This window comes from Hirundo rustica, chromosome 3, assembly GCF_015227805.2.
Source record: "Hirundo rustica isolate bHirRus1 chromosome 3, bHirRus1.pri.v3, whole genome shotgun sequence".
NCBI lineage: Eukaryota > Metazoa > Chordata > Aves > Passeriformes > Hirundinidae > Hirundo > Hirundo rustica.
The window spans coordinates 81966857-81980604 of record NC_053452.1 but is presented as its reverse complement, the minus strand read 5'-3'; the positions used below and the strand labels follow the sequence as shown (position 1 = coordinate 81980604).

At 37.7% G+C, this 13748-nt stretch overlaps 1 protein-coding gene across 4 annotated transcripts in view; it reads right to left on the bottom strand.

Moving 5' to 3' along the window:
• Positions 1 to 516: 516 nt before the first annotated feature.
• Positions 517 to 13748, bottom strand: part of UBE3D (ubiquitin protein ligase E3D) — a 79007-nt gene continuing 65775 nt past the window's right edge. For 2 of the 4 annotated variants that reach the window (XM_058419821.1, XM_058419822.1), the window contains one exon: positions 576 to 650. In XM_058419821.1, the coding sequence (XP_058275804.1) occupies positions 638 to 650 (13 nt within the window). In that variant the 3' untranslated portion in view covers positions 576 to 637. Of the gene's footprint in view, positions 651 to 13748 lie in introns of all 4 variants that reach the window. The other 2 variants (XM_040058839.2, XM_040058841.1) reach the window with 2 other exon arrangements.

Genomic DNA, 13748 nt, shown 5'->3' with positions numbered 1-13748 from the left:
TAATTATTCCATATTACCATAAAACCTTGATTCTCCAAAACATTATCAGTTTTTTAAAAATCTACATATGGTGGAGGAATGCAGAAACTGCCTTCACTCTCAAGTAGAGAGGTAAACCTTAATGCAGAAACAATATACATGATAAACACATACGTTTTACAAAAAACAGATTTTATGTTTTAAAGCTGGACTTCTAACTTCACCAGAACAAAGAAGGTAAACAACTCACATTAGCATTCATGACAATTTAAAATATTTGCTACCAGTTATGAACTTTCCTAAAGATATACACACTGCTATCACACACTGGTAAAGGTAGTACAAGATACACAGGGAATTTCCTTTTGGCAGTGAAGACATCAAAATAGTCATCCCAGCTGGATGTCATAGAAGTGACAGGTAAGTCACTCTTAGAATGACATGTAAGAATGCACTGGATACAAAAGTCATCTCTGTCTTTGGTTTTGAAACACATTCAGACATGAAGAATATACCCACCCACCCCACCCCATTTTCTTTTGTATTGCCAGGGGATTTTTTTCTAGAAGCCCCACCACTGGAAGTTATCTGTACACATTTCTGCTGAAAATAAATCTAACAGTAGTTCTCAACACAGGTATCGTTGTTCTTCACATCTTCAAAAAGGCAACCTATAAAAGGAAGCAAAAACAATACTATGATTAGTATTTCAACATTGCAGGTAAAGCAAAGATGCTTATTTGTATCAACAGAAATTATATATTCTAATAATATTTTTACTTAATAACACACTACTGCAATGAGAAAACAGAGGCTGTATTTGTTATTTTTCCACTCTTCTCTACCTAACATGTCTCCTAAAAATTCCCAAACTTTTTTTTTAGCTCAAGCACTGCCTGTGTTTCAAAACCAACTTTTTTTCCCCCAGGATAACAAAAAATGTTTATCTCATCTAACTTAAAAGGCTATTTGATAGTTTTTCAAAACTAGCTTAGATTAAATCTTTGATACATTCCCTGTTTTGTCTGAATATTAGTTTTTTGGACAGTGCTGTCACTGTAAGTCAAATCCTGATTCCAAAGTCACGATAGAAAGTCCAAAGTCATAAAGAAAAATGCCTTACATTTTGAAATAACCAGGAACCAAAATCTTACCCAAGGGTAGAAGACAAATACTTGTATATGATCAGAAGATAGCACATGATATACCTCTTCTCTTTAGTGCACTAAGTGAACTGTCTAACAGCTACTTAGAGGGAAGGTGATCTATCAAATACAAGAGACCTATAGGATTTCTGCTGTCCCAAACTCATTCATTCTTGGTCACATGCATGCAGCAGTTTCTCCTGTTTGGTTTTGGTTTTGTTGAGCCTTCTTCAGGATTTGCAGGATACTAATGCAGAAAGTTAAGCTGGCTGACTGAAAATGACACGTCCAAATTTTTATCTGCCAAGGAGAATGCTTCACATATTTTTTGCTGATCACAAAGACAGAAAAACAGATGTACAGATGCCTTCACAAAAACACAAGAAGAAAGAGAAATGACTACCAGGTTACACAACTGTCTTCTGAAAAGATACAATCTGTTTCTCCTGTGCGATGAAAAACATACAAGGAGAGAATTTCTGAAACAGACACTTCCTCTTTGTTCTCTGCAAGAGCTTTTAACAGTCACTTAAGTGAAGATTAAAATTATCATCAATTACAACTTTGGCTTTTCAGAGTTGACCCTCAATCACCACTCTACTTGACGCTGTGACTAAAGAACTCATGAAGCATGATAAACCAGAAGGAATTGAATGCAAGCATAAAATATCACTGAGTATTCAGAACATAGGATAAAACAGAGTTAAAACACTCCTTTCGGATCCTGTGCCCACAGCATGTTTAAGAGTTATATGTCTGCTATAAAGGATGCAAAAAAAAAGGTAGCAATTTTTAACATATATAAGATGGTTCTCAGAGAATCAGTCAAACAAATGATTTGTCTTAATAACACATCTACAAGGAATAAATGGAATATGACAACAATTCTTGGTTAAGAATAGAAAAAAAGTCAAGCAAACTCACTTCCTGAACACTCTTTTGCTACTCCAAGACTAACAGCAATAACCCAGTAGAAAACTGCAGTCACTACATGGAAGGATTTGTACAGACAACAAAACTGAGATCCCTGAAAGCTCCCACATTTTCAAATCATTCTTTTCTTCTTCTGAACTGGAACTAAAATTCAGAAACAAAAATGTTCATGTCTTACATTAAACATAAGGAAGAAATTCTTTATTGTAAGGATGGTGAGGCACTGGCACAGGTTGCCCAGAGAAGCTGTGGATGCCCCATCACTGGAAGTGTTCAAGGCCACACTGGATGGAGCTCTGAGTAACCTGGTCTAGTGGGAGGTGTCCCTGCCTGTGGTGGGAGGTTGGGACAAGATGATCTCTAACGTCCCTTCCAATGATTTAATGAACAGCCATTTTCAGAAATGTCTATACGAAAACCTTGCCAGCAAGCAGCTGACTAGCCAGGGTAGAAGTTGGCCTGCTTTCTCATGAAAATCTCATCACACTGACATATTTCCATAGAGTGGTTTTTTTTTTTTAGTTCCATCAGCATTTTCCAGCAGTTAGCTGCTACATCAAAATAATATCTGTCAGCTCAACCAAGGGGTGTTGTAAAAGCCAGAGACTACTCATCATGTAGGGAAATTTATCCACTATGCCAAAGATTCCCACCCTCAAAGACAAAAACTGAAAGCAAAATCAATATGCTTGTCACCTTTCTCATGATATAATTGCTCAGATGAATAGAGATATTTACATAATTACAAGCAAACATAAAATCTTACTAATGTGGAAGAGTCATAAGTTATACCAGCTAGGGATGAAACCCTGGCACCAGTCAAATCAAAGACAAAACTCCCATTGACTTTAACAATGTGGGAGATTTGTCCTCGTATCGCAAGGAAAAAACAGAAAAATCAAGAAGCACAATAACCATCTCAATACACAAGACTCAAAATTTTAAGCAGATTTTTCTGCCTGAGATTGCAGTCTCCTTTGCTACACAGTTTTGAAGTGCCATTAGAGTGGATATATTTGTTTAATTTGACTGCTTGCTATATTTTATAATGTATGAAATACACTTTTTGTCTCCTTTGAGAGAGTTATTTGCAACATAATGTTTCCCTAGACTGCTAGGCTCTCCTACTGCCCAATAAACTGAAAAGCAACAGAAGTAATAATTTATGACTGTCTGTGTTTATATTTATTACCAGTGTGAATGAAAAGAGCACATTAGATCATCCCTACAGCGGACATACCAAAAAAAAATGCAAATCAAGCTGTTTTAAAAAATACCTGCAACTCATGAAAATACTTCAGAACAAAATCAGATGAAACCAAACCACTTACAAAGTTTCACCTTATCCATCCAAAGTTCAATCGGGAGGATGTAAAATATTCTTCAATTATACTGTAATTTACTGCTTATATACTGCTTTATTATATATAGTGTACAGTTGCTTAGATATCCAACTGTAGATGTAGTTGGATATCAAAACAGCAGTAAACTATATGTTCTACATAATAAATGAATTATTATAGGTTGGGAAAATGGGACTTTGTGGTTCTCCCCCAGTTTTCCATCTCTTAGGATACTTTCTCTACAAGACAGACAACCACTAGCTTCTTCCAGCTTCAGCAGCAAAGCTTTCAGCAAAGTCTGCACATCCAGTATTTCACTGCTATGAGTACATTTTGAAAGAAAAATAATGTGCCAAACAGTTGTCTCATCAACAAAGGTTTATTACTAAATTCAGAATAAAAGTCAGTTCTCTAATCAGATTTTTATTGACCTTACCTCAGCACATTGTCCCTTTCTTAAAGCACTCAGGAGTGCCAGTGTTAATCCACCCTTAAGAACAATTTATGTACTCTACCATCCATGCTTCTATGACAGGAGACATCGTTTTCCTTCCCTCTCAATTATTTCTGAAGATTTAATCTTACTCTGTCACAGAGTATCAAGTGCATCTTAGCCCTCTATCCCATTAGTTTCCACAGTGCCAGAAGATGCCAAGACCTCTGGATAATGAACAAACATAAACTCCACATTTTCAAGCATTTTGAGAGATATTAATAAAGAGGGAGCACCAGAGAACCACAGACTAATGAACAATAGATACATTTTACAAAACCACTCTTTTGGCAAACAATAAAGCAGCATCAACTTTGTTAAAATCTCTTGGAGTCAGGACAAGGTAAGAAATCCAGGTAGTGATGTTCAGTTTTAGAAGATGTGCTCTCATGGCATTCTCAGGAAAATCATAGAATGGTTTGGGGTGGAAGAGACCATAAAGATTTCCTAGTTCAAATCCCACTTGCCATGAGCAACCTGGTCAAGTGAAATATGTCCAAACACCGAGGAGTACGAGGTGAAAGAAAGCAGTTGCAACTTCTGAAACTATTTTTAAAACTATAGAGACCTAACAAATTTTGAGATAAAAGAAGGTGGTTCCAAAATGGCTGAAGCTGGTGAAAATAAATCTCTTCTACCAAGTGCTAACACTAGGTGAGCTGGCAGGGTGGATGACTGCTGTAAGAGAAGCAGGAGCATGATAGAAGCAGCTAAACAACAAATTTTAAAGAAATAAAATCTGCAAATCAGCTAAGCAAGGAAAAAGCAGTTCAATCTTTGAATCAGCTGCAAGAACCAGAAGGAGCCAGATCTTTACTTCCACAAAACAGGAAATAATACGTCAAAAGTTGTATTCTGATGTTGTAACACAAGCTTTGAAACTGTCCTTATGTTCTTCTCTTTTAAGGAGTCCAAGTGAATGGCACATAAAAATCCCTATGTACATCTCTCAAAGCTGACAATACAGGATTTTTAATACCTATGTCTCTCCTAAGAGCTAAACAAAAGTATGCAGAAGATACAGAATTTCTCTTCCGTTTTAGAGAGGGAATTGTACTTCTGTTAACTCCTGCATAATTATAAAGGAAAATTGTGTGTTGAAAGTAGTTATGTATGCCTCAGTTTGAGCAGAAGAAATTAAATCTCTGAATGCTTCCTGAAATATGACTGCTGTGTTTTTTTCCACTGCACAACAAAGAATAAAACACCAGCCAGTTCAAACATGAAGCTTAAACTTATATGACATTTTACTGTTGTCTTCTTTGAACATTAGACCAATTTTTAAACACTACCACACACAGTTCATAATGCTACATTGTGTTTTAGAAGACCACAACTTACATGGCTATCTTAAATCATATCTCTTGCAAGAGACAGTCTGTACATAGAGAGATACCCATGCTTTAATCCTGCACATGTGCTAGTGTGAAATCAGGCATGATGAAACGACTGCAAAGGAAATGTTGATTACACACCAGCAAGGCTACAGCCTACAATCAACATCAAATGCTGAATTTATTTCCACTCAAGGCTGACAGGTAATCAAGCAATGCCATGCCATCCATGTGCACAGAGGGAGAATAACCTTCCCAAAAAGACAAGGACAGCTGTGGGCAGACCTCTGCTCCTAGATCCAGTTGTGCTGGATGATACTAATCTCACAGGCTCATGGTATCTCTCTGCTGCAAGTTACCATTCCTCTCTCCCCACAGAAGACCACTTCAGAGTTTCTCCTAGTGTCTGGTGAAATCAGACTGATACACCAAACTCTGCCCCCTCCCTCTGGTCTCATCCATTAAATGGATGAGTTTATCCCAGAATCAAGAATGGGAGGGCATGCACAAGCAATTCTGCTGGCAGATCACAGAGGAGAGACAAATCTTTGGTGGAAATGAAAGTGAAAAGCTGAGAATAGTGTTTTTTTCCACATGTACAGCTGAATTTGAAAGATAACATATACTCAAAGCCTCAGACCAGTCTAATTCACATCCAGATTTGTATTGCTACAAATGTTATAGCTAGTGCTAAGTGTTATGGCTTGAGCCTTAATAACTACAGCTAGTACAACTGCTTGTGTGGTTACAATTATATTGCAGTCAAAATGCCCTGTACATAGAATACACTTCCACCTTGCAAAAAGAATCAGAGAAAGTGATATAAACCTGTTTGTGTGAATAAAACTGAACCTACATATCTCTTATCCCCATATTTAATAATGCACTAATACCACTACAGGGACAATGTGCATAAACAGAGAAGGCCATAACCCTGCCTGACACATTTCTCACTCCTGTAAAATAAAGACAGATCAACGAGTGGGAGGATTAAAGCATCTGCACCATGTCTAGGTCCCAGCTCTATAAATATGTGATTTCTGATAAACTCTGCAAGAAGTTTGGTGTTGCCATAGGTGCTGAAAAGGACAGAGCAGTCAAAGGAATAAAGCCTTTCCCAGAGAGAAATTGCTCCTTCCATTCCCACGCCACCACCAGAAGCAGTGACAACTTACAACTGTTACCATTACCCTGTGGATTAGCAACTACTGGCAACGGCTGATTACAAATAGCCACATTAAATCTTAAGAATTCACCTGCCTACCCACATCATACAGTTTATATATTTGTTCTCACCTAACAATCTGGGATCAGGTCTGCTGATGCACAACTACCCTGTTCCAGAAATACATTTTGGCACCAGTGTGAATGAACGGACACAAAGCAGATGGCATTAGATGAGAAGAGACGTGAGAGAACATTAACTGCTATATTTACACTTGCTCCCACTGAATCCAGAGACCCATAAAAAAGCAGCTGTCTTTTCCAGATTTGAATGTTACCAAGCTGTTGCATATTACCCCTAGATCTCTGAAGTGGCTTTTGGGGAGGCATTTTTAGAGGAAATTGGAGAGTAAAGCAGCGTGCTCACTACTAGAAGAATGAGAGGAGCCAGAGACAGAATCATTATGATTAGAAAAGACCTATAAGATGACTGAACCCAGCAAGCATTGAGATAAGCCTACCCTGACAGTACAGTATTTACTTGCCCCATAGGCCTCCAGGTAGCCTGCAAACTCACTGGCTACACTCCAGCAGCAAAGGTGTCCTCTGTTACACTGATGGTTAGGTCTTTTTCTCCTGTACTCCAGGCTCTTGTGATAACAGCTGACCCTTGGGTCACTCGTGCCTGTTTCCCCTGTGGCATGGAGGTGATATAGGTAGACTTGGCTGCTGTGATATCCCCTCCACAGCCCATCAATGGCAGCCACTTAACACAGCATGTCAATAATAATTGTTTCATGTTCTCTCACACAGGGAAAGTTTCCCAACATACTTTAAAATGCCATGCAATGAGAAGTCTAGTTTTGAGTATGTACCAGAACAAGAAAAAGTGTTCTATCTACCCACCTTTGCAGTTTTGGTCTAAGAAAACCAAGGAAACATCAGCCTGTGCTCACAGCACCATAACTTCATACCACTAGGTTGGTATGTCTTAAATATTTTACTATAGAAACAAAAGTTTTTGAACAAAAATGTCCCTAGAGGAATATGAGTCTCTTGAAAAGGTCACTAAAACAATACTACAATAGACATACAGATTGACAGAACAGATACAGTGGTACAAGCAAAGTTTAAAATATTCAATGAAATAACAAAACTAATGTATAGGGTCAATCTAAAAGCATTCATGACTATCACTATCCTGCTCAAGTTCCAAAGGAGACAGAAACTAAAATACATCCAGAATACTCTCTCAGCCTAACACAGCAGCACTGTGCTGCACAAGACTGTATCATGAAGGCAATAATGAAGCTAACAGAAGCACGGATTGTGGAACCATGCTGCCCCGACAAACTAAAACCCAGCAAACTGGGTTGAAGAACAAAGATATGTGGAATGGCAGCTTTGCAGTCTGACCCATTAACCCCTACAGGGCTCAGATTTGGGTATGGAGGAGGGGACATTCTGTGAAGGACTCTTGCCTCACTCACTCCACAGGACATCAAGGTCATTTTTTAGCAGATATATCTGCAGGGAATTTTACAGCTCAATGAATATGCGCTTCAAACAACTTTAAGGTCTTACAGGAAACATAATTTTGGTCAGTGCTATGCTACCACAGAAGCAAAGGAACAAGAGGTGACAACGAAAGCTGGGAAAAACCTGGCTTCAGCAGACCTATCATCTGAAGAGTGAAATTCCCCAGAACTTCAAGGAGAAGGCTGGGAAAAGGTAAGACCTCCCCTGTACAATGTGCAAGGCACTGTGCATCTGTGGGCTTTCCAGTCTTCAATGCAGGAAGAACCTGATTAGAACACCACTCTGATAAATCACTTCTGTCCAAGCTGGAGCAAATGTGAAATACAACCAAAACAACGAAGCAGAAAGAGAATTAGATTCCTTTCATTCAATTTCTAGTGGAATTAATTTCAACCGAAGTAAAGGTTTCATTCTTTAAATATGATTTCTCAATCTGATAATGTACCTCCAGGATTTAAGAAATAAACCCATCCAGAAATCAGCATGCATTCTTTCAACCTAATCCTTCCTAATGTATTAATTTCTTAATGAAGCTAGATTTGAAATGTGACAGAGATAAATGAGAAAAAGCAAGAGATTCCTCCAAAGTAGCAGGCTGTGCATGTGTACTGCAAGCTATCACTTTGCTATTGTTAACAGTTGCATGCTGAAACTTGCCAAAGCTTTCTGGAGAAAACTACTGGCAGATGCAAAAACAGCAGAAAATGATTCTCTGCATGTCTTTAGTTGATATGAAGACAAGCAATTCTTTAAAATTTTAGATCAAGTAGTTCTTTGTGTGGAAAAAGGTAAAGTTTTTTTGGGTTTGTTTTCTTTCAGGATGAGATGGCTATTAATCTTTTTGTTTCTTTACATCTAGAAGCCCCAAAACTTCACGGCATTATTTTGTTTTCTGCCCAGCCTTCCTCATTAGCTTGTACTATTTTTATTTCCATGGCAGATGTTACTTCCTGTGGTACCCATCATTAAGACAGGCACAGAAATAGCAGTATTATTTACCTTCGCTAGTCTTACATACACTCTCTTGAATGTAAACCATAACAGGGGGTGTAACTGGGTACTAATGTTGCATTGCAATTACCGATATAAAGTGAACTGAGCTAAAAAACCCATGGAATTTAGGATTTTCTTAGTCAACAGCAGATGAAGTTTGGATTTTACTGTAGCAATCACCACACTAAACTTAAAACTAATCATGCAGTCAGAGCAGCACGTACGTTTCTGCATCATGAGCTTTTTTAACTGCTGCAGAAAAACATTTATTTAAGCACGTATATGCATGGGCAGTGGTGAAGCACAGGTTAACCTAAAATAAACAAGGCACTGCAAGCTGCTGTGTCAATTAACTGCATGCTAGCTGTATCCTAAAGCTAGAGGTATGAAGAAATTAATGCCTGGCAGTCCAAATTGAAACATATGATGCACCTTCTAAAAACTTCTTAGCCTTGCTGAAAGGTGTCATGAGGCTGAACTGGAGGAGGGCAGGTCTGCCATCCTTTCCAAGCCCTGCACTCCAGTGGGCCATTGCACACTCACAGTTTGCTCTTGCATCAGGACTTGCTCCTGCATGATTCCCTGAAAGCCATGTCACTCTAAGTCTTTGCTCTGTTTTTGCAGTTCTCATATCACTGGAATTCTCTGCACTCTTGGGAATCTGTTTCAACTGATCAGAATTGATAAAATACTGCTGTATCTTCCCCAGAAAGGGAAAGAACTGACACTGGTGCTTCTGCAGCATTCAGGAGCTGTATCCTTCACAGTATTTCAACATTGAAGATGAGGGTGAAAAAAGGCCCGAACAAGGCACTATGAATAGTCTGCTGTCTTATAAAACATAGGTCTAAATAGAGAAACATATGGATTTATTTTGCTGACCATGAAGCAAGTGAATTATACCTAATTCCAGAGAGAATAAATAGGGCCAGCTAAATGGCCACATAACCTCTCTTTAACAGTGAATCTCCTCTCTCAAAATTAAGCTGATAAAGTGTGGTGCTTATCAGGTGTGTTTCACAGCACACTATGCACTTATGTTGTTGATTAGATCCTGGCTTATTCAGATGTGTGACATTCTGGTCATTTGCATGGCTCTTGCTCTCAATTAGATGCTCTTAGGTGGTATTCTTGCCAACAAAATTTATGAAGCATCCTATCTCACCAAAATATCCTCTTACTCTATTTCAATCCTATTATGTCTTAAAGAGAGGTAAGTGTTAATATATGTGAAAGAAAAGAACTGGGTTTAGGTCTTTACTACACAATAACACAGCTGGATTCTAAGCTGGCAAATGTGTCATTTCCTCTCCTTTTAGCCACGAAGTACTGTAGCACACTCTAAAACAGAAAGGTAACTTTCAAGTGCTGCATCATCCAAACCAGAAAAATGTATAATATATTCTTCTATTATCATCTTTGTTTTCCAGCTCAAATGATCCCTTCACCATAAATTAACATTTTCTCTGTTATTTCCTAATATTGAATCATTCTCAAATCATCTTTCTTCCATTTTTAACCACTACCCCTAACATTTTTTTCTGACTCTAATTAATCCCTCTCCCTTAAACCCACACAATACACCTTTCATCAGGATTTACCTTCCTGTACTGTGTCAGATATACTGCAGTAGGAGATGAAGTCTTGCTCACAGCTTCCCCAAGAAAAGCAAGATTACTACAAAAATAGTTATTTGTTTCCCAGCTGCAGCAGCAGGTAAAATCTAGAAGCCAGAATCCCCTTCAGGGCTGGGCTGGAGATGCCTTTCCTTGCTTATGTTTCTTTTTTCTCCCCTCAACTCCCTTGCCCTTTATAAGAGTAAAACAGCAGACTAATGTTATTTCAGGTTTAGAAGATACATACACGGTGGAAGGCTAAAGAGAAAGAGGAACTGAACAGGAAACCTAAGAAGAAAGGAGAAAGCAGTATATCTTGCTACAAACTGAAGTGTAGGCAAGCATTTGCACTATATAAAAGAGATGTAATTGGGGTGCATTAACAAGGCTATCACACAGGCACCAACCAAAGAAATTATTTCGGTTTCCCTCACACTCTCCTAACTCCCAGTGTAATAGCAATATAATTATCTCCAGGAATCACCACTGGTAAGACACCAGAGACATTAGATATTAATGTTGCGGGTCAATGCATCTTTGAATTTTAAATTAATGAAAATCAGTCTTTCTCTCTTTGTCCAAATTTAGACCCCTGTTCAGAGTCTGTTTGAGGCCAATAATAAGACAACCTTCTCATCTCTTACACTGAAATGCCTTAGAAAACCCAACAGACAGGTAAAACTGACGCGGGAAATTATAGAGCAGCACCAGAGGTCACATGCTTGGCCTTCAAACAGATTGTTAGGACAAGATTTCTTAAAAACTTACTGTGGTAAGTTGCTTTACAAAGAAAGAGGCCACAAGGAAACAAGCCAACCACTTTGGCTAATACTCTACTTGCTGATGGCCTGGAGGGTATAACTGCAATTTAATTTTGCTTTTGTCTCTAAACTGTTAAATTTTTTATCTAAAAAGAAAATATACCAAGTCCTGAAAACCAAGAAACGATCTACCCTCTTCATATCCTACAATGTTTATAGTTAATTATGTCACAGAAACCAGTACACAGAGGTAAACTGGGTTTCTAAGAGTCTCCCTTAGCAAATGCTACAGGAGCAGAGCACACTGTGATGTCATGCTGAAACTTCTGGGATATCTTGTCACTGTTGCCACAGTGTCAGACATCTCCTGTGTGCACACCCATTTCTCAACATACCAAACCCAAATGCTACCTGACATATGTTTTGAAATACCAGTAAGATGTGAGGAGGGGGCAGAGGGAGCATGACATAGAATGGATGCATTAGAGAACAGAAATAAATGACATCTTTTATTGAGAGGTATTTGGTTATATGCTCACATTTACACACAATGTTTATTTTTACATGCAATGCAAACAGTCAAATCTACCATAACTCTAAAGAAAACAATAGAAGAGATTAAAGAAGAATGTGGCACTGTTATGTAACACTTTGAAACTAGATAGGTTGGACACATGTTCATTAGGTTATCTTTTGAAAACTATGGAAAAAAAGCAAGTTTGAAAAATTAGCTGCTTAAATTCTCTCTTTGCTTCCTGGCAGTTAAAACTGGAATGAGAATAAATACCTCCCTGCATGAGGCATGAGGAATAATTTGTTTGTGTATATAAATGGGTATTTAAGTATCAACTACTATTTTATTTTTAACACCTTATTGGGACTACTGCATTCCTACCAGAGTTCAGCTTTTGCCAGAAGATTAAGACTGAGTTAAAACAGGAACAGGTGTTTAGAAGATTATATGGCTGCAATAAAAGCACAAACCAAGAAGATGAAGGAAAAAAATTATATAAGGCATTCATTTGTATGCTGTGGAATAGACATACAGAAGAAAACATAAACCCACAATAACTAAGGGATATTTAGGAAAATGTCTTTTCCTACTATGATTCATTCCCAGGGGGACAGAGTCTGTGCAGAGGTGTCTTTTGGTCCCAGGTCATCCCGTTCCTGTACAATCTCATGATGCCTATTAAATGGCCAAGCATTCAGTAAACACTGCTTAATTCTTGTTGGGTAATAAAACATTTTCAAAGCCTCTAAAGGATGTAGGATTTTAAGGCCACTCTCAGTGAGATTTGAACTCCTAAATTATATCAGGTATTTTTACAGTGTGGATTTCTGGTCTCTAAGATCCCTATAGTCATTACTAGGTCAAACTGATATTTATTTCTAGGAATTGAGCATATTTTTTTTGCTAGCTGCAATCAGAACAAAAGCTGAAGCCATCCATTTTAAGGCTCAAACTCATGAAAACAATGTTTTCTTGGTAAAAAGGACAGTTACTGACCTTGAAGCTTCATAAGAAAATACAGTATTTACCATTTTCACAATATTTTTCCTTTCGCAATAAGATATTGGAAGATAAAAGCTTTCAGGTAGACTTTTTTTTTTTTTTTTTAAGCAGACTGTGCTCAAACATCAATCCTGCAAGTTAAACATCTTTTCATCAAGATTTACTATTAATTTCATACAAAAGTAAAAGTAAATAAAGATTTTTAAAGACAAAGATCTGTGAGGTAGTTGGTGTTGAAAGACATATGAGGTTTATTATTACTTTGTTTATTGCCACATTCTTGTAAGAGTAGGATGTGACGTACAAAATAAATAAAATTTAACTATGAAAGAGTCTCTATGGGCAGCATGAGCCCTCAGCTCTGGGAACTCTCAGCATGACTGAACCTCAAAAGTCAAAAGTTTGACTGAGAACATCGTAAGAAATTAAAATGGTTGTCTAGACTATATTGAAGTCCCTTATGTTTTTCATTATGAAAAATCATGCCTGTAGAACAACTGAGAGAAGGAATGAAGTAATGTAATTTCTGCATGCTAGATGTTTATTTTCCTGGTATTATATGATTCTTGCATTTTAAGAAGGTTTAACACAATTAACTTTGACTTTAGTACATTTAAATTGCATCCTTTCTAGTCAGTACTTCTTGTCAGTAGTCACCCATGAGAGAGAAGTCTATTAAATTAGCAAGAGAGAAAGAAAGATTTTAAAACAAGTGATGACAGAAAATTCTCTCTGAAAACAATACCGAAAAAAAAATTTTGACCTGAGACAAATTTCCTCTTCCTTTGGATTCTAAGGATTTCCTCAACAAAAACATTCGGAAGTTGAACTTTGCCCTGGATCTTTGATTCTGTACACACATTGGAACACCTCAATTGTCCAAGGAAGGCAATTATTCATGTAGTGAAGTGCTTATGGGAGTCAAATCTAGA